Source organism: Pelodiscus sinensis, chromosome 3 (genome assembly GCF_049634645.1).
Source record: "Pelodiscus sinensis isolate JC-2024 chromosome 3, ASM4963464v1, whole genome shotgun sequence".
NCBI classification, from domain to species: domain Eukaryota; kingdom Metazoa; phylum Chordata; order Testudines; family Trionychidae; genus Pelodiscus; species Pelodiscus sinensis.
The window spans coordinates 195,175,041-195,200,668 of record NC_134713.1 but is presented as its reverse complement, the minus strand read 5'-3'; the positions used below and the strand labels follow the sequence as shown (position 1 = coordinate 195,200,668).

General features: G+C 38.4%; 1 protein-coding gene across 5 annotated transcripts in view; it reads left to right on the top strand.

Annotated features, from left to right (window-relative positions):
- Positions 1-25,628, top strand: part of RALGAPA2 (Ral GTPase activating protein catalytic subunit alpha 2) — a 383,681-nt gene that overhangs the window by 250,465 nt on the left and 107,588 nt on the right. For all 5 annotated transcript variants that reach the window (XR_012903061.1, XM_075925792.1, XM_075925789.1 and 2 more), the window contains 3 exons: positions 1,893-2,016; positions 11,751-11,906; positions 19,814-19,972. Coding sequence is in view for 4 of the 5 variants with exons in the window: in XM_075925792.1 (XP_075781907.1) it covers positions 1,893-2,016; positions 11,751-11,906; positions 19,814-19,972 (439 nt within the window). In the remaining variant the exon portion in view is untranslated. The remainder of the gene's footprint in view (positions 1-1,892; positions 2,017-11,750; positions 11,907-19,813; positions 19,973-25,628) is intronic.

Here is a 25,628-nt window from a genome sequence, read left to right as displayed (position 1 = left end):
TCCACTTTTTTCTGGCCCAGCCCTCCTAAGGGACATCTTTGTTCAGATGGAGACTTTACATTGCTGTCCCAGGAGCTGTTTTACCTCCAACTATCAGAAATGCCCTGGTTCTGATGGCACTGCTGCTACCAGTGAAGCAGAGTGGATGGATGTGTCACTATATCCATAGAAGCTTCAGAGGGTAGCTGAGAGAGTCTGTAGAGGAAAAAACAACAAATGGTCTGGTAGCACTTTATAGACTAACAAAACATGTAGATGGCATCATGAGCTTTCGTGGGCACAGCACACTTCTTGAGATGACCGGTCATCTAAAGTGGGGCTGTGCCCACGAAAGCTCATGATACCATCTACATGTTTTGTTAGTCTATAAAGTGCTATCAGATCATTTGTTGTTATATCCATGGAGGCAGTTGAGTTGTAATAGATAGTCAAGGGATTATTCTCGGTCATTCTGCCTAATACAACTCCCACAGAAACTGCATACTGATTACCTTGGTGTCCTCCTTCTTGCCGCCCTTATTGGGGTCTATTGAATCTTTATGGAAGATGATCTGGCCCCTCTCCAGATTCGTACTGCTCCTCTCCCTCTCACCAGCCAGTTCTGTCAGTGTACAAGAGGGAAGTGATGGAATTTACTTTGTAATTAGTGACCGTTCCAAGGGATGCTTCTGTATCATCCCCAAATGAAGCAGCCATTCCTTCTTCACTTGCTCCACCAGATGAACATCACCGTTACCAGGAGCTGTAAGATCAGTTACCTACAGATCCTATTAAAGGAGGTAAAGGATCCTCAACTGCCAGCTCTTGAATATCTGACAGTGATAGGGACCAGGTAAAGTGGCTTTACCCATCAGTCAGACCATAGTAAAATCAGGTAGTGTTCCAAAAAGGGCTAAGATACTGTATTTGTTCCCCTTCTCATGCAGCTTAATATCAGTGCAAAGGTGAATCATTACACAAATGTCAGAAGATTCAGGGACCTCGCTTCTCAGCCACTTTCATAACCTCTGCTCATTCTCAACCATGAGCGAAGAGTGCCATACTGATCAAGATCTGTGTACCAGCTGATGCCAAATACCTCATCCCCTGTTACTGTTGGGAGTTGTCTTGCATTCTTTGCCCACAAATAGACTAAAGATCACTGTAAACCGTCAGATTCTGGAGAATATCCTCAAGAGATACTTCGAAGAGTTTCTATTTCCCATCTCACAAAACCTTTCAAGGACTACTCTGAGGTAATTTTTCAACAGGAAGTGGAATCCCTCTTACACTGTGGGGCAGTAGCACATGTCCATCCTCATTACCATGGAAGAGATTTTACTTCCTGTAATTTCTAAGTTCCAGAAAAAGCAAAGGCTGAAGACCCATCCTAGACCTTCAGCAGCAACTCAACATCTTTATTTGAAAACTGATGTTTTTGATGATTATATTGGCAGAAAAGGAGAAAACAGCAGGAAGTAGCTGTAGGAGTGAGGAAAAGAGGAGCTGCTGCTTCTCTCCCCAGGCTGTAGAGAGACACAGAGATTTGGGGGACTGCCCCTGCTATTCCTGCTCTGTACATACCCCTCATGTTGGAAATTCCCTTCAGCCCTGAGTGGTCTGCCTCATATGCAAGGACTTTCTTACTTTAGATTCTGTTGGGTTGTAATAAGAGGAGGAACTGGAGACGCATCAGTACTCACTGCCCTCGTACTTAAGTTGGGAGCATAAAGAGTAATTGTACATGTGTGTCAGCCAATAGTCATTGATTTGAAGAATTTCTACACTCTGACATTGGTGCACATGTATGAGGACAATGTTTGGGGACCACATACCTGTAAGCATGTCCATTTACAGTAGGTCACTTCCACATTTTAAAATGAACTTAGATTTCTTGTTACCTCTAATTGCAGCCGTGAAACTCACAAGATTGCAGTGTTTTACATTGCAGAAGGTCAAGAGGACAAATGCTCAATATTGTCCAATGCAAGAGGAAGCCAAGCATATGAAGATTTTGTTGCTGGATTGGGTTGGGAGGTAATAGTAACAAACTTAAGCAAACTTCAGAATGTTTTTTAGGTTGCTGAAATCAACATTGTAAAAAATGTGTAAATTCTACATTAGTTACATATTTTTTTAATTTTTAAAATGTGAAATAATTTAAACTTACATATTGTGTGATATTTGGAAAAAAATTGATTTAAAAATGCTGAGCAACATACAAAATAGAATCCTGACTGTCAATATATGCAGTACTTCCTGCCACATGTAAACTGTGAAACATTTTAGAAAATAGAGAAAAAAAATTGTCTGAAAATATAAATTTCAATTAAGTTTTTATAGCTATAGTTTAGTTAGCTGTGAAATATTTCTTTCCATCAAGTGTTTCAGAAGGCTGCAAGGAGGGGCAGTAGTCTGAATGCAACTTTCCATTAGCTTTTTAAAAGAAATTTATCTGCTTTAAATTATTAGAGGAATCACTGTAGGAGCAGCTTGTGTTACATTTGACATGCTTCAGAACAAAACAAGTTTCTTCTGTTTCCCATAGGTTAGGCCCAACAGTATTTTTATTCCTCCTACTTTCAGATGGAGGCAGAGAAACAAAATATCAATTCTGTTTTTAGCTATTTGGGGGGGGGGTGTTTGTTTGTTTGTTTGTTTGTTTGTTTGTTTGTTTGTTTTAAAGGTGGTTTGTTTTCCACTGGAGCCATAGATATGCAACAGGTAGAACCTCTCTATTCTGGCACCCTCAGGACCTGACCAGTTTCAAACCAGAGAATTTTCCTGACCACAGAGGGTCAATATTATCTAGCAGCATTATCAACACTTCCATTGCTTACTGTGCTGTTTAAAGGACATTTAGGGATAAATTAAAGCTAAATAACAGAACATTGAGAGCTAAGACTGGTGACTGTAAACAAACTTTATTAGACTGAGGGAACCTTGGCCACATCCATGAAAAGTGCATATCTGGCTAATTAATATCATTCTGAATGACTAATGTTTCCGGACCAGAGTTCTGGACGAGAGAAGTTTAACCTGCATTGGAGAATGTTTCGGCTGCAAAATGATTCCACTTATTTTCTTCTGTTGTGTCTTTTGCACCACAGAAAGCTATATGGAGAACATTCCACCATTTGTGGAAAGTTCATGTTACCCTGGTTTAGATTATCCTATTTCTCTTCCTAGATCATAAGCCAGAGTCTCAGGTTAGGTTATAAAAGATTACATAGGTTAAAACTCACTTCTTGAAACACCATATGCCTACAGAAGAATCCCACTTATTGAGGGGAGGCTACAGTGATTTTCACAAGCACAGGCTCTACACATCAGATCACTGAGTCATGAAAAAGAATTTCTCTGCTTTAGGTAACATAGTTTAAATTTCAGCTGTTCCATAAAAAGAATAATTTCAGCCCTTTCTTGTGTCCAAAGGCCAATATGAATAATAAATGAATCAGGAGATGCTTAACACCTGCTGGCTTTTGGGACTGAGACGCAAGTCCTGCCATAGAAAATATTGTACTTTTTTTTTCAGCCTACACAGCCTTCCTGGGGTTCTCTTCTCTTCTTTGGTTCTTTCCTCATCTCAGAACTGAAGTCAGTTAATCCTGCAATAAACCTGGGAGCGTGTCTCTCTGCCCTGGGTCTCCAGGATATACATTTATACATTCCCGTATGACCAGCCTTTCTGTTTCTCTTTATTCTGGTCTCAAGGCCAATATTAATATAATACTCTGGAGTTTGTCTAGTCATTGACTCCCACATTTTTGTCAAGGTAATGGTTATGTTAGCGCTCACTCATTAGCCAAAAATCTCCTTACACGTTTTCTCTGGAAAACATACCCTTCTGAGCCATGTTCTAGGACCATGTATTCCAGCAACTATTGTATGATCCTTACTATAAGCCCAGAGCTAAGTTACAGTCCAAGAAATCCTTTACTCCTGCCCTATCTTCTTGGATCCCAACTCTGTTCTCAATAATTCAAGGTGTTTTTTTCTTCTAAGAGCCTTCAGTCAATACACTACCATGAATTAGATCTCGCTGCTCTTGCAGGGGCCAACCTCCAAGTTCTAAGATCTCTGTTTATTCGCCTACAGAGCTTGTATATCACAAAGACTGTCACTCAAAAAACAACTTCATTAATTAGATCCATCTATTTGTGAGCTCATTTCTAAGAGTACTCTCTTCAGCTCTGACTCATGAGATTTCTGTACCCATTAGAGCTAGTCTCTCTTTCCCTAGACTTGAGTTTATCTCTAGGCTGTTGACTATATAAGGATATCATCTACTATAGGTATCTTGTAGTTTCTTGACCTGTACTGCTCACTTTTGTCAGAAAGTAGCACAGTGTTGCTTAGATTGAATCAGAGAGCTCTTAACTATTTGGGAACAAAATAAATGATTTTCAAAGCTGTTGAGATTAGGGATGTAAAAATGCAGTTACTTTTCTAATTGAATAGTCAATAGATTTTCTGTCGACTGTTCAGTTAGTTGACAAGGGTAGGAAGTTATGGTGTTCAGTCTGGCTTGTGCCAGTTCACAGCACAACCTCCGCAGCTACCACTCTGCATTGAACAGCCCAGGGAAGCCAGTGTGCGAAGGCACTAGATCAGTCTAGGCTGCTAGGAAAAGAGACTGAAATCCAGGACCTCTATGGTGGAAATGCTTCCAGTTCCACGCGCAGGGCCAGGCAGGCAGGCAGAGCTTCAGAGTCTCAATGCGTGGATGAGACGATGGTGTAGGGAGGAGGGGTTTAGATTTATTAGGAACTGGGGACACTTTTGGGACGGGGGAGCCTATACAGGAAGGATGGACTCCACCTAAACCAGGGTGGAACCAGACTGCTGGCACTAAACATTAATAAGGCCGTAGAGCAGTTTTTAAACGAAGAGATGGGGGAAAGCCGATTGGTGCGGAGATGCACGTAAATCGGAGAGAGACTTCTCTTAGAGGAGAATCCGTTGATAGAGATTCTCTAAGCTGTAGTCAGAGAGGAGGGGAGAGGGCAAACCATGGGCCAGAGCTGACAAACAACCGCATACAAAGGAATCCAATGCATCAGGGAAGGGCAGACAAATAACCAGTGGCAAATTTTTAAAGTGCTTGTACACAAATGCTAGAAGTCTGACTAATAAGATGGGTGAACTAGAGTACCTCGTATTAAATGAGGAGATAGACATAATAGGCATCACTGAAATCTGGTGGAATGAGGAAAATCTGTGGGACTCAATCATACTGGGATATAAAATATATAGAAAGGCTAGAGCAGGCCGGGTGGGTGGCGGAGTGGCACTGTATGTGAAAGATAATGTAGAATCAAATGAAATAAAAATATTAAGTGAATCAACATGTTCCATAGAATCGCTATGGATAGAAATTCCATGCTCCAATAATAAGAAATTAGCAGTAGGGATATATTACCGACCACCTGACCAGGACAGCGATACTGACATAGAAATGCTGAGGGAGATTAGAGAGGCTACCAAAATAGAGAACTCTATAATAATGGGGGATTTTAATTACCCCCATATTGACTGGATACATGTCACCTCAGGAAGAGAAGCGGAGATAAAATTTCTCAATGCCTTAAATGACTGCTTCTTGGAGCAGCTAGTGCAGGAACCCACAAGGGGAGAGGCAATTCTCGATTTAGTCCTGAGTGGAGTGCAGGATTAGGTCCAGGATATAACCATTACAGGACCGCTTGGGAATAGTGATCATAATATAATATCATTCAACATTCCTGTGGTGGGAAGAACACCTCAGCAGTCTAGCACCCTGGCATTTAATTTCAAAAAGGGGAATTACGCAAAAATGAGGAGGTTAGTTAAACAGAAATTAAAAGGCACAGTGACTAGAGCCAAATCCCTGAAAGCTACATGGAAACTTTTTAAAGACACCATAATAGAGGCCCAACTTAAATGTATACCCCAAATTAAAAAACATAGCAAGAGACCTAAAAAAGAGTCACCGTGGCTTAACCACCATGTAAAAGAAGCAGTGAGGGACAAAAGGTATCTTTTAAGAAGTGGAAGTCCAATCCTAGTGAGATAAATAGAAAGGAACATAAACACTGTCAAATCAAGTGTAAAAATGTAATAAGAAAAGCAAAAAAAGATTTTGAGGAACAGCTAGCCAAAAACTCAAAAAGAAATAACAAAATGTTTTTTAAGTACATTAGAAGCAGGAAGCCTGCTAAAAAGCCTGTGGGTCCCCTAGATGATCGAGCTATAAAAGGAGCAATCAAGGACGATAAAGCCATTGTGGAGAAACTAAATGATTTCTTTGCTTCAGTCTTCACGGCTGAGGACGTTGGGGAGATTCCCAAATCTGCACCGTCCTTTGTGGGTGATGAATCTGAGGAACTGTCCCGGATTAAAGTGTCATTAGAGGAGGTTTTGGAACAAATAGAAAAACTTAATGTTAACAAATCTCCGGGACCGGATGGCATTCATCCAAGGGTTCTAAAAGAACTTAAATGGGAAATTGCTGAGCTATTAGCTGTGGTTTGTAACCTATCCTTTAAATCGGCTTCCGTACGTAATGACTGGAAGGTAGCCAACGTGACACCAATATTTAAAAAGGGCTCTAGAGGCGATCCTGGCAATTACAGACCGGTAAGTCTAACTTCAGTACCGGGCAAATTAGTCGAAACAATAGTAAAGAATAAAATTGTGAAGCATGTAGCAGAACATAATTTGTTGGACAAAAGTCAACATGGTTTCTGTCTTACTAATCTGTTAGAGTTCTTTGAAGGGGTTAACAAACATGCGGACAAGGGGGATCCAGTAGATATAGTATACTTGGATTTTCAGAAAGCCTTTGACAAGGTCCCTCACCAAAGGCTCTTGTGTAAATTACATGGCCATGGGATAAGAGGGAAGGTCCTTTCTTGGATTGAGAACTGGTTAAAACACAGGAAACAAAGGGTAGGAATAAATGGTAAATTTTCAGATTGGAGAGGGGTAACTAGTGGTGTACCCCAAGGGTCAGTCCTGGGACCAATCCTTTTCAACTTATTCATAAATGATCTGGAGAAAGAGGTAAGCAGTGAGGTAATAAAGTTTGCGGATGATACCAAACTGTTTAGGATAGTCAAGACAGAAGCAGACTGTGAGGGACTCCAAGAACTTCTCACCAAACTGAGTGATTGGGCAACAAAATGGCAAATGAAATGTAATGTGGATAAGTGTAAAGTAATGCACATCGGGAAAAATAACCCCAACTATACGTACAGTATGATGGGGGCTAATTTGGCTACGACAAATCAGGAAAGAGATCTTGGAGTTATCGTGGACAGTTCTCTGAAAACTTCCACACAGTGTGCAGCGGCGGTCAAAAAGGCAAATAGGATGCTAGGAATTATTAAGAAAGGGATAGAAAATAAGACCCAGAATATCTTACTGCCCCTGTATAAAACTATGGTACGCCCACATCTTGAATACTGTGTACAGATGTGGTCTCCTCACCTCAAAAAAGATATTTTGGCCTTGGAAAGGGTTCAGAAAAGGGCAACTAAAATGATTAGGGGTTTGGAACGGGTCCCATATGAGGAGAGGTTAAAGCGACTGGGACTTTTCAGTTTAGAAAAGAGGAGACTGAGGGGGGATATGATAGAGGTCTATAAAATCATGAGTGGTGTGGAGAGGGCTGATAAAGAAAAGTTATTTATTAGTTCCCATAATAGAAGAACTAGAGGACACCAAATGAAATTAATGGGTAGCAGGTTTAAAACTAATAAAAGAAAGTTCTTCTTCACACAGCGTGTTGTCAACCTGTGGAACTCCTTGCCAGAGGAGGCTGTGAAGGCTAGGACTATAATAGAGTTTAAAGAGAAGCTGGATAAATTCATGGAGGTTAGGTCCATAAAAGGCTATTAGCCAGGGGATAAAATGGTTTCCTTGGCCTCTGTTTGTCAGAGGCTGGAGAGGGATGGCAGGAGACAAATTGCTTGATCATTGTCTTCGGTCCACCCTCTCTGGGGCATCTGGTGCTGGCCACTGTCGGTAGACAGGATACTGGGCTAGATGGACCTTTGATGTGACCCAGTACGGCCGTTCTTATGTTCAGTCCTGACTCCTCAGGTCTCTTTTCATTCACGAGACCACACGCTCACACAAACACTCATGGACACACTGCATTGTACAGCCCAGGGAAGCTGGCATGCAAAGGCACTAAGTCAGTTCCTGCTCTACAGGTCTTTTTTTATTCATGAGAAAATGCACGCTCACACACACGCACGCACACACACACACCCAACCTAGTGCCTTCGCACGCCAGCTTCCCTCGACTATCTGGTGCAGAGCAGCAGCTGGGTATGTGGGTGTGAGGTCTGATGAATGAAGAGACACCCATGGAACAGAAACTGACCTACCGCTTTTGTGCGCCATCTTCCCTGGGCTGTTCAGTGTGGAGCGGCAGCTGGGGGGAAGTGACTAGTCGATAGTGCTAATCAATAAGTTCCTTTTTGTCAGTTAGTTGACTAGTCGCTAACATCCCTAATTGAGATCCCCCAAATCCAGTGGAATTGAATGAAAGTTATGGAAGCTTAGCACTTCTGAAACACAGGCCACTGAGCAGTTTAGTTTGTTCTTCATTTCACCTATGATCTAACGGGCAGAGTGGCGAAGATGAACATGATCCTGGTCACTTGAATAGGCAGTCCTTATGACAGAATAAAAACCCTGGAAAATAATGTAAAGCATGTCATATCTTTCTGGGGGTAGAGAGAAATCTAATCACTGTCTTTGCCATACACCATATCAAAAAACGAATTGTAAAGCAAACTAGCTAAGCATCTGTCAGATCCATTAAGTGGAATCACACTGTAGGTATTCTCTTTAGATGACAGCTGTGGCCATCTGCTCCATATGCACCCAAACATTATACCTGAAAATGGGAAAGTACAGAAGTTCCTCTTTTTGTTCTCTACTTTTTGAATGAGGTTCATATTCTTAAGGTTGATGCCTCATATCATCGGCATGCCACGGATAGCATGTCTTTTCTCTTTCCCTGTTAATGGAAAAGTTACTTTAGAAGTAGGGATATGATGGTGTAAACATGTAAACAGTTAACCGATGAGCCTGGGCTCATGGGTTAACCTTCATGGTTACATGTAGCTCCCCTTCCCTGTGCTACTGCCTTGGTATCAGGGGCAACAGTGCAGGGACGGGGAAGCAGGCTTTCCGCAAGCACCAGCTTGCAAGTTCTCCACAAGCACCAGCTTTTGGTGAGCCTCCTGGCCTCCATGTTGCTGTCACTGATAGAACGGCAGCAGCATGGGGGGGGGCCATGTTGGAGCCAGTACATACAGAGAGCCGGCTCCTTGGGCGTATTGGCTCCTGCTGAGCCACATGCTTCCCCCCCCCCAACCCAGCAGGAGAGGGGAAGGCAGGAGTCAGTAAGTGTGGGGGGAGCTGGCTTTTAAGAGAGAGAATATATCAGAGCAGCAGTGCAAGGTGGGGAGGCAAGTGACTCTGCAGGCGCCGGTATGTACAGGGAGCCAACTTAAAAGACAGCTTCCTACGCACACCGGCTCCCCCCTCCTTGGGTGTAAGCATGTATTCACTGAGAATTTCTGCAGGTAAACCTTTATCAAAAGAAACACATTTTATCATCTCTAATTTAGAAGGTGTTGAGGTCTTAGACCAGTGGCATCCCAATTTTCATGTTCTTCATTTTGATCCAGGGCACTCTGATGCTATATACTACTGTCTCCATTTAGAGTATGTCTCCAGCTCAGAGAGCCAAGATATGTACTAGCATTGCTGAGCTAGAGTGCCAAAAATAGCAACAAGAAAGGTCATTGGAGTGTCACCCAAAAGTGAGTCCATAAAGGAAATTAAGGTCAGAAAATGACTCTCTAAAAATGGAATCCTATTCTTCAACAGAGCTACTCCACACGTTTACTCTTACTCTACTTCAGTGAGAAAAGTACATTTTTCAGCTGTTTACTGTAGAACCACTGCAGCAATGAGACAAGTGAGCTGGATTCTGTTCTGGATCATGTATCAAAAGGATTGTTAACTGAGGTCCAACTGCAGGGCTATAGTCTATCTTCATGTACGCTGTGCAGTCCTACTGAGGTGCAACCAAAGGCAATACAGTGACAATGCATGATACCGTAAAACCCAGCTTAACTTTCAGCTTGAAGAATGACTGCATGGCTAACAGAAAAAAACTTTTGATATGTAAAATAAGCAACTTTGAACTGCAAGACAAATAGATGGTACTCTGCGATGCTGTTTCTACAGCTCCTTTTTAGAACAGGACCAAACTTTCAGGCAGTAAACAAGACAAGGCCCTTAGTATCTATTTATACTCCCTTTGGGAATGTACTTGGTCTGTCTTACCCTTCTATATTTTCTCTTCAGGCCTATAAGACCAGTGTCCAAAAGGTCCTCCCTCCCCTCTTCAGACAAACTTTCTGGAGGGCATCTGTTCTGTTGAGAGTGAAAGATATTCAGGCCTTTCACATTTAGGTGTTTACTAAGTCTTTCATCAAAATGCAATGATAACCAAATTAGCCCGTCACTCCCTTCTTTCTCATGATCCTTTCGCTGACTGGTAGGTTAAGGAGTCCTTCCTTTTCTCTGGTCTTTTTTAAATAATGAAAATAGCTGCATACCTTAATATAAAGAGGAACTGGGGGTCAACCTTAAAAAAGCCATAGTGAGATGGTCATCTGGCCTTTTGTTCATGTTACAGCACTAGAAAGAATTGAAGGACTTAATTGACAGATACACTTCTGAGTCATTCTCTCACCTCTATGGTGTAAAGTTGATATCATCTTCCAACCATCAGAGCCCTCTCTAACAAGGTTGTAGCCATATTATAAGCAGAAAGAGATATCTTCCATCTAGAATGCCGCAGGGTGGTAACCTGAGCATTCCTACATCATTTCCCTTGCCACTGCCGGTGTGGCATGCCTACAAGGAAGCCCTGCAGAAAGTGGTCTGTTGACCATTGTTACATTAATGTCTATAGTGCTATTGTCACTAAAGTTCCCTATCTGGACTGACCCCCCCAGGTGGTGATAAAAAACAAATAGTTCTTTTGCCCTAATTTTAGCTTCACTTTTTAATGGGCCATCCCAGATCCCCAAGCCTGAGGCTGCTGAATTGTGGACTGGAAACTTGCACTTTTCTTTGCCCTTTGAAGTGGGGTTTTACAGGTATAAAGGTTGTACAAGACTGAAGGTGTAATGAACATATATGCTTTTAGATGTTATATTATTTTTAAAATTGTAATAGCAATTGCGCTTTGTGGGGCATTTCTTTTCACCTATGTTTGTTTGTTATCTCCATATTGGACATTGATTTTTCATTAAGGGTTCATGAGTGTGGTTCATTGTTCTAAGGTTTCTTGAACTGGTTTATTCAGACAGAATTAACCTCAATGAAGGAGCCTAATATTAGAGAATTACTTTGGTCCCTCTTGCCATTTGCAATGTAGAAAGATAGAATACCAGTAGTTTGTAATCAGTCACTAAAGAATAAAAGAAACTACATTAATAGGTAAGCAGATCACCTTGTCTCCATTATGACTATCTAATTACTAGTTTTAGAGATGTTTCCTTTTAGTAGCTTATAGATATGGAAAGCAGGCATATCCTAATATGTTGTACACCCTCTCCCCCCCCCACCAAATTAAAGCCTTTACATATCACATACATTCCCCTTTGGTCATCTATGCTATAATCTCCTTTGAATATGGCTTAGTAAAGAGAAGCCTTTTTCCTTATTGTTTTCCCTTTTGCATCAATAAGGTTGATCTTTCAACACATTGTGGATTTATGGGTGGTCTGCAACGTAATGGCAGCACAGGACAAACAGCACCATATTATGCTACCTCTACCGTGGAAGTCATTTTTCATGTGTCCACAAGAATGCCATCAGATTCAGATGATTCACTGACCAAAAAGGTACTTCATTTATATAATTTACTATGATAGAAATTTCTACAATATTTCTACAATATTGCTAGTAAATTATTTTGAAATATGTGTGGGGGGGGGAATCTTCATGTGCTTAAATCAGAATTTGAATGGAATACAAGTTGTACTATGTATGCAAACCCCTCTTTATTCTGCAGCACACAGCTTACTCCTCCAAATTAACTGCTTTGTGAAAACTGGATTCTGCATTTCCATGGCAGCATCAAATACCATTTGTAGTAATAATAATAATAATAATAACTGTTTTATTTCATTTGCCTCATTGTCATAACCTTCAGAGTTCAGTACAACATAATAAAACTATGTACGATATAATAAAATGTAATAAAATATCATTCTCCTAAAATACAAAGATGGATGAACAAAAAAGTGAGCTAGTCTACTAAAGGAAGAGAAAAGGAGTGAAAGAAAAGTGATGAATGTGTCACAAAAATCAACCAACTGCAATATGAAACCATCATTAGATTAATCACAATCCTGACAAGCACCCTCAGTTCCAAAGGATGGCCAGAGCCCAGACAGTAACCAACTCAGGAACAACTTTATCCTGAGCGAAACCTGGTAGCTACTAGGCCGGTAGGTCTCTAGCAGTTTCACATATATATTATTTTGCTCTATTCTTTCTGCCTGTCTCCAGACAAAAGCAGCATAGTGCTGATTGCTTTGGTTGCAAGCCCAATAGTATAATAGAAAGTCTTATCTCTGCTGGACAAGGATGCATCCTGTAAATACTGTAGTTGTACAGTGGACTTTATATTCCAGGGATTGTGCAATTGCAGACTGATGCAGAAACCCCACCTAATTAGGCACAAGGGGATGCATCTATTTCTGATGTAAAATTCACTAAAGTTAGTGCACATCCATCAAGGATGAATTTGGCCCAGTAATTCTACAGACTACAATAATACAAATATGTTTCCTTTTACATATTTTTGGTATGACCTACATTTAAAAAAACAAGTTTTCATATAAAAAAGGTTATTGCTCTTCTAAAAATAAGCATCACAACACTAAATAATATTTGAAGACTTGGCCCCGAACAAAAGCTTTCCTACAGACATAATCAAAATTCAACTGGTACCTTTTCCAGCTATAAGATTTAGCACCATTAGTGATAAAAGTTTTATCAAGATATCTCACCGCTAGAATGAAAATCAATCTCAGTAACAGCATCCTACAGTCCCTTGTCTTAGTCTAACTAAATTGTACCCAACAGTTTAAAAATGAGCTGTAAAATTTAAGTGATTTATTTCATCTTCTCCCATTGTTATAGTAGAACATTTTCAATTCAGAAATGTGGTTGCAATACTATACTGAACTCTTGCTCCTTTGCTTCAGAAATTTGTTAGCTATAGCTAGATTAGATTTTTAGCAGCTAATCTAACAGCTGTAGGGGTTTGCAAAGTGGGGACAGAGCTGTGCTATTGGATTTGTCCAATTCATTTGACTCCAGGACTATAATTGCACTTATGTCTTACAAGGCTTTTATAGCCTAAGGCTGGCCAGCAGCAGAAAAACAAATTGGCAGTGATACAGTAAGAGTGAAAGGGAATGAAAGGCACACATTATCAGTCTCCAGGCAGTGCTGTTCTGGCAGGAAGTTTCTTGGGTAATTTACAAATAAAACTTAGATTTTAGGATGGGCTCACTGTCAGACAAACAATGGGGATGTCAGGCCTGACTGTTACTTAGTAAAAGTAGCAGCCATGCCTACCCAAAAGCAGGAATTCTTCAATCAAACAGACGACTCCTTTCTGGAGCCAGCTGGCTATGTAATGCAATTAGTAGGAAAAGGAGGTCAGACTATTAGGTGTGTACCATGACCAGTGTCAGCAGTGGCGTGTTGCCTGGCTGGCAGCATGCAGACTAGCTAAAGCAGAGTGCCTTTAAAACTATTTACTCAAGTGAGTGAGTGGAAGCGGCGCACGACTAGCCTCAGAACATGGAGTTGTTTTCATAAGGCTTGAAAAATGAGCATTTGTACTGTAACTGACAAGTACATTCTGAAGCACATATTCTAGCTGAGGGAGTGCAGCCGAGACATGATTAATGATGGCATAATTCAAATTAGAGGCTATACATTGACCTAAGTTACATGTATATTTATAGTTTGATCTAATTGAGACATTAAGGAAACTTCTGTACTTGAACAAATGTGTGGTTAAAAACATGGGTAAATCTCATTCACGTTCTTAAAGTTATGTTCTGCTTATAATAATCAATGAAGTTTTAGAAGGAAAATGCAAACAGCAAAAGCTTCCTTCCTTGAATATTTGTTTATGTACATCTCCACCAACTTTCAGGGCAGGCTCAGTTTAAAAGAACAGCCTACTTATTTGTCTTATTTTCTAGTTGTTTCATCCTTTTCATGGTTGGTTAATTTTTTTAACAGTGTTTATTGGAGGAGAGAGGACTCATCATTTTTGCTTTGGATTATTTATTCATCTAGTTGGCAATAGCCAAAACAGACACTTTGGGGTTTAGTTTGTTCTCAGAAGCTTTAGGAATATCACACAAAAATCCAAAATATTTTTTGTCAGTGATCTAAGTAAGAAGTCCACAGTTAGTGTATTGTGGCTTTACTATTCTATGTCATTGGTGATATAATAATGTTTTGTCAAAGCACAAAAGCCAATCTTTAAAAAAAATTGATAGGTACAGTATGATAATGATATGATCAAAACTGTCAGAATTCACTGACAATTCAATGAAATCTTTTCCTCCCTTGATTTACAAGACTGTCCTCTTCTGGATCCCCTCCTAATTTTCTAATCTCTCCTTCATCATATCCTTCCTCATCTGCCATTTGTCCCAGGTCCCCTTCTCTTCTGTCGACACCAGTGGTCTCCAACCTTTTTAAGCAGAAGATCACTTTTTGAATTTAAGGGCAATCCAGGATCTACGTCTGACCCAAATACCCTTAACCCGCCTCCTTTGTGCCCCTTCTCTGAGGCCCTACTCCTGCTAACTCCATCCTCCCTCCCTCCCTCCCCCATCCTTCCTTCCTTTCACCAGGCAGGGGCAGAGGGGTTGGGACACAGGCTCTGGTCTTGGGCTAAGGGATTTGAAGTGTGGGGGGGGGGGCTCTGAGCTGAGCCTGGGGCAGGGAGTTGGGGTGGGGGAGGGGGTTCAGGGTACAGGCTCTGTAAGGGAGTTTGAGTCCAAGGGGTTCAGGGCTAGGACAGGAGCTTGGAGAGTAAGAAGGGGTTTATGATTAGGGCAGGGGTTTGGACTTCTGGCTCCAGCTGGACACTGCTTACCTCAGGTGGCTTCTGGGTGGTGGTACAGTGGGGCTAAAGCAGGATCACCCCTGCCCTGTCCCTGCACTATTCTCAACAACACACAGAAAACTCCCTCCATCCGTTCTATGGCTATAGAATACAGGGTGGGAGGGGGGGCACGCTGACATCAGCGCTCCCTCCTCTCCCTTCCCTGCTCTGCACAGCAAGCAGCAGGCTCCCGCTGGGCAGAGCCAAGGCAAAGGGCAGGAGATGCACAGCAGTGGGGGAGAGGCAGTTGAAGTGCTGTGCTTGATAGCCTCTTGGCCAAACCAGTCAGGGTCACCTGTCAGAGGCTCCTAGATCTACCAGTAGAGCCCAATCTATTGGTTGGTGACCACTTATCTATAAATTTCATCTCTGGGCAATCCACAGATACAAATGTAACTACAATGCCAGCAACTCACAGATTTACATCTCTAGTCTGTGTTATCTTCTGTCCAAATTAAAGCCTCGATCTGCTTCTCTGACGTCTTGTGAATGGCTAGCTAAACATGGCTAAAACAGAGTCACTAATCTTCTTCCCACATCTTCCCTACTGTCACTTTTCTCTATCACTCTGGACAACACCATCATCACGGTGGTCAGGCAGGCTATAACCTGGACGTCACCTATGACTCCATGGCCAGGCTCATGGCCAGGCTATAATCAAACTATCTTAATACACAGCCTTTATACATCCTCTAAAGCGCTTGATTAAGCTCTCATCGTCTTGTGCATTGATTAATGCAACATTATTTTTTCTAGCCTTGATAAATGCAATCTTTCCTCACGTCTATCCTTTCAGAATGCTGCTGTCAAGTTCATTTTCCTAGCCCATTACTTTGACAATGCTACCTCTCCCTTTGAATCCCCATGTAGAGAGTGATAGAAATGTAGCCGTGTTAGTCTGGGGTAGTTGAAGCAAAATGCAGGACAATGTAGCACTTTAAAGACTAACAAGATGGTTTATTAGATGATGAGCTTTCGTGGGCCAGACCCACTTCCTCAGATCAAATAGTGGAAGAAAGTAGTCACAACCATATATACCAAAGGATACAATTAAAAAAATGAACAAATATGAAAAGGACAAATCACATTGCAGAACAGGAGGGGGATGCGGGGGGGCATTTGTCCTTTTCATATTTGTTCATTTTTTTTAATTGTATCCTTTGGTATATATGGTTGTGACTACTTTCTTCCACTATTTGATCTGAGGAAGTGGGTCTGGCCCACGAAAGCTCATCATCTAATAAACCATCTTGTTAGTCTTTAAAGTGCTACATTGTCCTGCATTTTGCCCATGTAGAGAGATTGAATCAAACATAAATTGCTTGTGCTCACTTTCAAGGCCCTTATAATAAATCTCCACCATATTTACCTCTCTTTCACTACTGAATTGTTAATCTTCTCCTCTGTTTGGCCCATGAAACCAGTTTCCACTGCCCATTTGTTAAATTTTTAAATAGGCATCTGTGTGCTTTCTCCTATGTTGCCCCATGGGTGTTTGGAATGCATTTGGCAGAAACATCCACCAAGCTACCTTATTACCCACCTTCAGAAGTCCTCCTCAGAACTTTCCTTTGCAAAGATATCTACAGAAAACCTGACAATGGTTAAATGTTTGGTGTGGCAAACTGCCTATCCTATTGACCAATACTATCTCCTTGTTTACTTGTATTCCCTGTCTGCCTATATTGATTTGTTGGTTTTTGTCTCATACATTAGAAGTCTCTGGGAGTAGTGACTGTCTCTTTGTTTGTACGGTACCTAACAAAGTGTGGTCTATGGCTAGGGCTCCTAGGTATTATTGTAGTTCAAATAATAATACTGATCAAGGATACATGACCTTTACAAATATTATGATAAATGGTCTTTCAAGCCGCAAAGGTAATTATCACTCTAAAGCAAATACACGTTTCTGGTGTTACTTTGGGCTGTGATTGTGTTATATCTCACAGGTGAAGCAGAATGTAGTCTTGTCAGATTTAGATGGATAACGTTTCAGAGAACCTAGGTACTAGGAAGAGAGATTCATGATTCAATATGTGTCTGTCTTCTAAGTGAGAATCAAACTGATGCCAAAGCATTGTACTAATAAGCACTCCATTTCTGAAGGGAGGTATCTTTTGGAAAAGACATAGAATCAAGGTTCCAGTCACATGTGATCATTAAGTATGTTGTCTTTTTTGTAAAAGATAGGACTGTACGCCACTGTTTTCTGGCTAAATGACAACTAGCAAAATTACATTCTGTTTTGGATGTTCTCTTGTATTTAAATCCTATTACAAAATGTGGTGTTGCTAGTTCAGAATGGTTACTATGTTAGCATGCTAGAAGTGGCTGTATTTCAGACATAGATGAGCAATCCCTATAATGTTTGTAAATTATTTTGGGATTCTTCAGAATGAAAAGTGCTTATAAATATAAGAAATCATTGGTTGAAGAAATCATATGATTGAAAAAGAAGTCCTGCTTTTTTCAAGGTTTGGTCTTGTGTTTTTCCTCTTGCTTTTTATACATCTGCATATGCTTTCAAAGAACTTTGAGACTGAGTGTTGTAGGAGATACTCCTTCAGAATGTTGTATCTTACAGTTAGAGGAATGTGCTTGTGTTCCTCTATGTAATTGGATAATCTGTGAAGAGGATGTTCTGTGATTTCATATATGTTGTGTACTGGAATTTGTTAAATTAATGATGGTTTTAAAATTCAAGCAAAGTAGGTTTTTAATTTGTTGCAAAGCTACTACTAGAACTCTGTCTTAACTTCAGTCTACTATATAATGAGTTGATTTATATAAATAAATCCTTATTTACACTTAGTAGCACTTCAAAAAATATTCCCATTGAACTGTTTTCAAAAATGCTACTCAGTGAGTACAAGAAATATAATTGGGCTCTTACTGTTATTCAGCTAGTATACTATTACATTAAATGTACCCGTTTGTGTGCTGTGAATTCCCTTCCACATTCTGTTTATTTTTTGCTAGAGTAATGTATACTATTTCTGAATAGCTGTAACGTATGTATTAGTGTAGCCCAGACACTTCTTTTGTTCAATAGGAAATTTGCTTCACATTTTGTGGTCACTCATACAGTTTTTAAGTTGCATCCATTTACTCACTGTGGGCGAAATCATATCCTCATTGAAGTCAGTGGGAGTTTTGCCATTGTCTTCAGGGGAACCAAGATTTCACTATATATCTGTGTGTGTATCTATATATCTAGCTATATGTGTGTGTACACAAAATACACAATTTTCACACATTTTTGTTTTTTAACTCAATCATCAGATAGCATTAGAAAATAATGGAATGCGCATAGCCATGGGCAGGATTGTGAGAGAGTTATTTTACGCTAATCTGTATTGGTCCAGGGGAAAAAAATACTTTGTGTAGTGTTTACACATTTCAAACTGAGGAATGAGTTACTGATGATTATTTATTTTGTAGCTAGAACTGAAATTGATTTTTTTTATTTGTATGTATAAATTAGAGAAATAAATTCAGTAACTTTTCAGTGTCAAGTAAAATCAAATAATGAGCTGTGAACTTGAGTTATTGTATGAACAGGTCTTATTTTGCTTTGCTCAAGTATAAATTCCAGCTATTATTAGCCCATAATGTCCGAAGTAAAGGTACTGTTTTTAGCATTCCGATCCTTGCAATATTGTTTTGAAACTTTGCTAGAAATCCTTTACTGTTGAAAAATTACTACCAAATTCTAGTAGAATGAAATTCATCACTATCAGAAGGCCAGAACATAACCTATGGTTTATTCTAATTATCAGCTTTCTCTATTTTAAGGTTTAAATAGAACTTAAGTATTGTACAGGTCTTGTGCTAGCCTCCTGCATAGGAGTAAATTTCACTTTTAATAACTAGATATAATATCACGGTAAAGTGTATAGCAGAAACAGTCTATTGTGAATGTTCCGTGTGTAATTTTCAAATTACTTTACATTCGTTAAATCACAAACATTTTTTCCTCATAAAGAAAAGGCACTACTATTTAATAAAGGACTAGTTATATGATAAAATTCAACTTTAAGCTTCAGGCATATTTTGTTTGTTTTTTTAAAGGTAATTTTTCTCTAGTTCTCTCATAACTCAAAAATTACTTTCAAGATTTTGCTCACATTTTCAGAACATAATTTGCCTTCTGACAGCATAATAAGCATCAATCCCAAAAGTCAGTCTTTCAGGTGTCTGAGAAAATAGAATATGGATAGTCACAATAGAAGATGTGTTTGCAACCAGAATTTTTATTGTTGTATAGGTTTCAGTATTTTAACTGAATTAAAATGTTCTGCTAATTCTCATTTTGATATAGTAATCCAGATTATCATAGGAATCTGTATATACACTATGCATTTACAATTCATGCAAGCTGATAATTTGATAATTACTTAATCACAACATTAAATAACAATGTTTTAAATGAGACAAGTTCTTTAGTTGCTTTTAATTTCCAGCAAGCAGAGAAAAACAATATTTTAACCTTTTCTGTAATGAAATATTTCTACTGTCAAGCATTGTAATTCAATTTGTAAGCCATGACCCCTCATAAACTGTTGTTATCACTCTGATTAATAAAGAGCCAATTTGCCGTTGCAGCTTCGTCACTTGGGAAATGATGAGGTTCACATCGTCTGGTCTGAGCACACCAGGAACTACCGCAGGGGTATTATACCAACAGATTTTGGAGATGTTTTAATTATTATTTATCCAATGAAGAATCACATGTTTTTTGTAGAGATAATGAAGAAACCAGAGGTATGTTTTGAATACGGCCAACATTTCTTGTATAGCTTAAAGAAAACTGCCTTATTCTGAGAATTTAATAAGTACACATTTAAATAACTAGATATGAAATGAAGAACATATTCATGTTACTGTAATGCTTAACATTTGGGGGCAACCTTTTAAAATTCTAAAGTGTAGGAGATGAAATATAAAGAAACTTGTTTAAAACAATGGCAAGGCTCTATTTAAACTAATAAAATCAAGGAAATTGAGAGAGACTTCACTTGGCATTAATTCTCCCCACCATACTTAGATACTGCAGCACATATGGCACATATGGTTCTGTATGTACCCTCAACCAGTGTTTGAGACCTCTGCAATAATCGGACTCATTGGGATGATTTAAGAAGTGTGTGCCTTTCCTCTCACTTAGCATCCTGGGTTTTGGGGGGAAATATCCAAATTTGTGGTGTTAGTAAGACTTATTTTAATTTCTCTTCTATTTTAGTCAATAATTTAAAAGTGTAACTTCAGTTTCCTAGTAAATGTGGTGTTAAATCTCAGAGCAAAAGGAAACCAGTGTCTAAAAAGTTGTACACATAAAGGGAGAAATTATAAGTGTGCGTAAATTTGTGGTTGTAATTTATTTGATACATTAATTTTTTAATGGAAAATTTATTTAATAAAAGTAATTGTAGTCCACAATACCATCTCCTTCATAGATGAAGGATGATGTTTGTCTTAGGGTACAGCAGTGTACTAAAATGATCCATAAATCCGGTAACACATTTTTTTAAGTTGAATATGTTACATCTTTCAGATCCATGAAAAAGACAAGAACTATACAGTTTAACAATTAGTAATTTGTCAGTAAACAGTTGCAAATTCTAAGGTTTATTTTTGTAACTTGTTAATTTATGCCCTTTTATTTCTGTTAAACCTTATTTTGGATGTATAAAGAATCTACAATGTATTTGTCAGGAACCTTAAAATAGTGAAAATGACATCTTAGAATGCTGAAGTGTTATAGCCAATAGTATCATGTCATGAGAATGTCGCAAAAAAAATAGAATTTAGTATTATAAGCTTGTTTGAAAATTGTGTGAATTGATCCAAGAAAATCTGTGCCTTTTACATATTATTGAAAAAAACCACCCAAGGGCATAAAGAATAATAGCCAACTGGAAATTTAGTGTTATCCCTACATTTAAAGTACAAACCATTACAATGTAATAAAATTAATCCAGACATTTCCAGGGCAAGTGTGGCTGACCTTTTGTTCACCAGCTACTGACCCCAGGGTGAATGAAAGAAGCTTGCAGAGAGAAATGTCTGTTGTTTGGCTTCAGTCCCTGGTATTTAAATTGCATTCCCTAATCAAATGAAAAGGCTGTCCTCTCTATCAGGTTACAGAATCCATGGCAACATTTGGCCTTTTATATACATAATGTTAGCCTTTTTGTTTGCATCTAAGTAGAGACACCTGGAGCAATGTTAACATTAACCGATTTAGCATTAATCGCTTCATTATATAAGAATTTCTGATCAGATAGCTGTTACTTTTGTTATATTGCTTCAGCTTGTATTGTTTTCATTTTTTATCTCCCTGCTTGGCAACCAGGCAATGATTTGCAAAATTTTTTGTCTTGATTAATTAAGCAATATAATTATCAGGAACTGTGATGCAGTCTTTGCTCAACAAAGCTTCTGAGAGAAAACAATAGTAAGTCTGTTAGTATGAATGCATTCCACGCGTCACAGATGCATGAGGATATTCTAAACAATGAGACGAAAAGCTGCCTGCAAAAGAGGACAAAGAATGCCATGCAGACTCTACACACTACACATACCGCCAGGGACATACTGTGTGTTCCCTGGGACACAGATGCCTCGTTAGATTGCAGCTAGTCATCAGAGATTAATTCTCAGCCATTTGGTACAATAATTTACCCATTCCCCAGTCTTTTAACTAGTGCTACTTGCTATAGAACTGAAGTATTTATACTCAAAAGGTTTATTTAACCTTGTCTTCTTTTAGTGGGTACACCAAAAAAAAAAAAACACCTATTTTCCTTAGTAATTGCAATGAAGCAGGTGTTTGCAATGTGGAAAATATTAATTTTTGTGTTTCATGGATAACTTACTTTAGCATTTGTAGTGGTCAAAGAAAGTGTATGTTTCTCTCCACAACTGTACATTTTATCTGACTATAGTTTATTTCTGTTATTACCTTTACTGTATTTTTCAACTGAGACACTCAAGATTCGTCAGAAGGTAATCTTGTTTTCTCTCCCAAGATCAACTTACATAAAGTACTAACCAGAGGACATTGTAATATATATTCAATTTACATATTCAACCAAACTCCCTCATTAACACAAAAAGATCCACATGGGCGAAGCTTATGACTGCATGGAGTCCCATTGATTTTAATGGGCCTCAGCATGGGTATTGAGAGTGCATAGGAATTGATAATGCTAGTCTTTTTGTTTATATGGATTTATGGTCCAGTTGTGTATTCCTTTTGCAACTAACACTCCCATAAAATCAGAGTCCACAATTGGGGATTTCTACACCAGTCCTGCAGTGTACTGAAAAACCTCAACATCCACTGAATTCAGATGGAATTAAGCATTCTCTGCAATTCAGAGGATGAAAGCCTTAAACTGAAAGCTCTTTATGTTATGGATTTAACACATTTTGAGAAGTTCCAGGTATACTCATAGCAGTCAGTTAATACATATATTTAATAATAATAATAATAATAATAATAGTTGTTGTTGTTGTTATTATTTATTATTATTTATTAAATAATAATAATGCATATTCCACTGTAAGGCCCTTTTTCCTCACTAAGAGACTCCTCGCTCTTGATGAGATAGAGATAACACAGAGGCTCACAACTCTGAATGTCCCAGCACCATGTTACACATTTGACAGACTGAATCTGTCTTTAATTAACTGTCATGCAAAGTCAATTCTGTACCTCCCTGTGTTCATGTTTGAGTCTTTAAGTCCATACTGGATTGAAAAAGAGAGATGTGCATAAAGACTGATTGTGTATACAAGTTGACAGCACCTGTCGTCTTCTGATTGTTGTGTTAAAAATTTTATAAATCCAGAAATTAGATAATTTTCATAGAAACCTTTTTCTGGAACTTCCTTTGACCTAGTCCAAAATTTGCCAACCCCTTTATGTTGTCTTCATCATCCTCCTGAAAATATGCTTCTTTGAAGAGGCCTGTAAACCATAGGCCACCCATCTACCTGATGTATTAAAAGATATTCACATAAAAGTAATCCATGCAAAATCATGGAAGTTACAAGGTTTAACCTCACAATTGTACCATATTCCTTTTTGTTGCTCCTCTTTCCACCACATCCTTGTTTGCATATCGTATGTTATGGGATCTACCCTGTTGCAACTCCTACTCAGATGAGTAGATTTATGGTAATACTATTACTCAGGTGAGTAAAATTACTTGCACAAGTTGACAGGACTGATTCTTTATTTCATAAGCTGCTCTGGGTAGGGACCTTGTCTTCACATTTATCCACAAATAACAATAATTAAATCTATTCTGTGGTACAAGGTACAAATAGTTCCCATTTTCAGAATTCTGATTTTACATTAGCTCAGAACATGATTTTAATGGCATACTTATCTTGAATACTAAGAAAATATAGTCATCGATGGAAAATACATTTTTTCTCTTTACGGATATAATATTGAAATAGATTTGTGTCAGAATCTAGCATTTCATTCTGTAGATGAAAATGGCTCAGTTTGGAAACATTTAATTTTTTTACATTTGTTAAAGATTACTTGTTGATTTTCAAAAATGTCATGATAAATGTAACTCGTATGATGCTGCCCATATGTTTCCAAGATTTTAATAATTTTCTTTAATATGCAAGTATCAAGACTTTACAAGATATGACTGATAGTCAAAAAGATTATCTGAAAAGTACTTTCATTTTATAATTCCAGTGATTTACATTGTCAACTTTTTGTTTTTGTTCATATGGGTATTAAAGCCTCTAAAATTAACTCTTAAGACATTGACATAAATTAACTACTAAGACATATCAGTTTCTGGTCAGTTACGTGCGTAAGTCGCCAAAATTTCAAATTGAAATTGTGTGTGAGGTCTGCATATGGTGTTTGTAAGTGCATATCCTTGTTATTCACACCTGGTATGCAGAATTAACAGGTCTAGCTCTTTGCTTCCTGTCTCAATACTTCTAAAATGTTTTTCATTTAATAGGATTTTTAAATATTACACTTAAATGTTTTGGTCTTGCAATTCTTAATTTTTATTTTTTTTAAAAAAAAGCAAAAACGTACTGCCCTAGAACTTCGTGGCAAAGATTGTTTGGTTTTTTCCATTTGGGAATATACTACATTTTACAAATGGAAATAGATGATAGCTCTAAATGTTAAACGGTGCATGCTGAAAATCTGCCAAAAGTAGTCAGATTATGGAAATATTTTATATTAATCTATTTCTTCAGGTTTTAATAATTGTTTTAAGTAAAGGAATGGCATTATCAAGAACTGTGTGAAAAGACAGCTGTCATTTGCAGATGTTATATTAAAACCAAATTTCTTCTGTGATTCATTGCCACTTCTAATTAGAGGGATTCCCTGGATGCAGGGGATTTATATTATTCCTTTTGTCCACTTATTGAATGACTGTCACAGTCACCCACAAAGCTGTTGCAGAAGAATAATAGAGGGTATTTATTTATGTAATAAGCCCCAGTACAGATGGAAAAAGATCCATAGATTAAATTTTGATAATTACTGTTCGCGCCTGTTTAGTTTCTTTTTTGTTTTGATTTTTGTGGTGGAGAAATTCTTTCATGGTTGATTTATTCTAAAAATCAGTATCTGCTATACATTTTTAATATCCTTAAGAGTTTTCATTTTTCTTTTAATTGTCTGTATTAATTTTATGTGTGTGTGTTTCTGTACATACTTCCACTTTACAAATGATTTGGGCTTCTCCATGTCTTGTGCCTATTCTGACATTTCCCTGTAATGTTCAGTGGTAGTGAAAGCACACTGCAAGTTGTCAGCCTACTTTATATGATCGATTCCTTAGTGATTCTAAGCCAATGAAAGGTATCACAGTTTTGACTCCTGTACTATGGAAAACCTTTCAGCGTCTTGCCCCTATGTATTTGTGAAATACTGTTTTTAAGATGGGATATTATGGTTTATTTTTACTATCCCTGCCCCTTAGACAAAAAGTTAATTACCGTGGGCCAGATCATTATTTTTCCTTATGAAAACCTTTAAACAGAGTTGTACAAGAGACGGAGGTTTCCTATGTGAAATTCCACTTGTAAGATTTAGTATAGACAAATATCTACCTTCGGTATCATAAAGTAATATCTTCCAGGGGCGCATTACCACTCTCAAGTTCACAGATGAACTCTGCAGTTATACATAATACTGTATAAAAAATAAGCATGTTTTAAATCTTAAACCATTTACAAAAGTATTTGTTTACATGTTAGGTGTGCTGGGGACAGCTATGTAAAGTTTAATCTCTCCACAGAATGTATCTATTTTAAATGCATTGAATCATATCTAATATCGGTTTTGTTTCTGTAGTGAAGTTATCGCAGTAGTATGTTAACTGAATAAAGGCATAAAGGGAAACAAGAAGACCTTTTA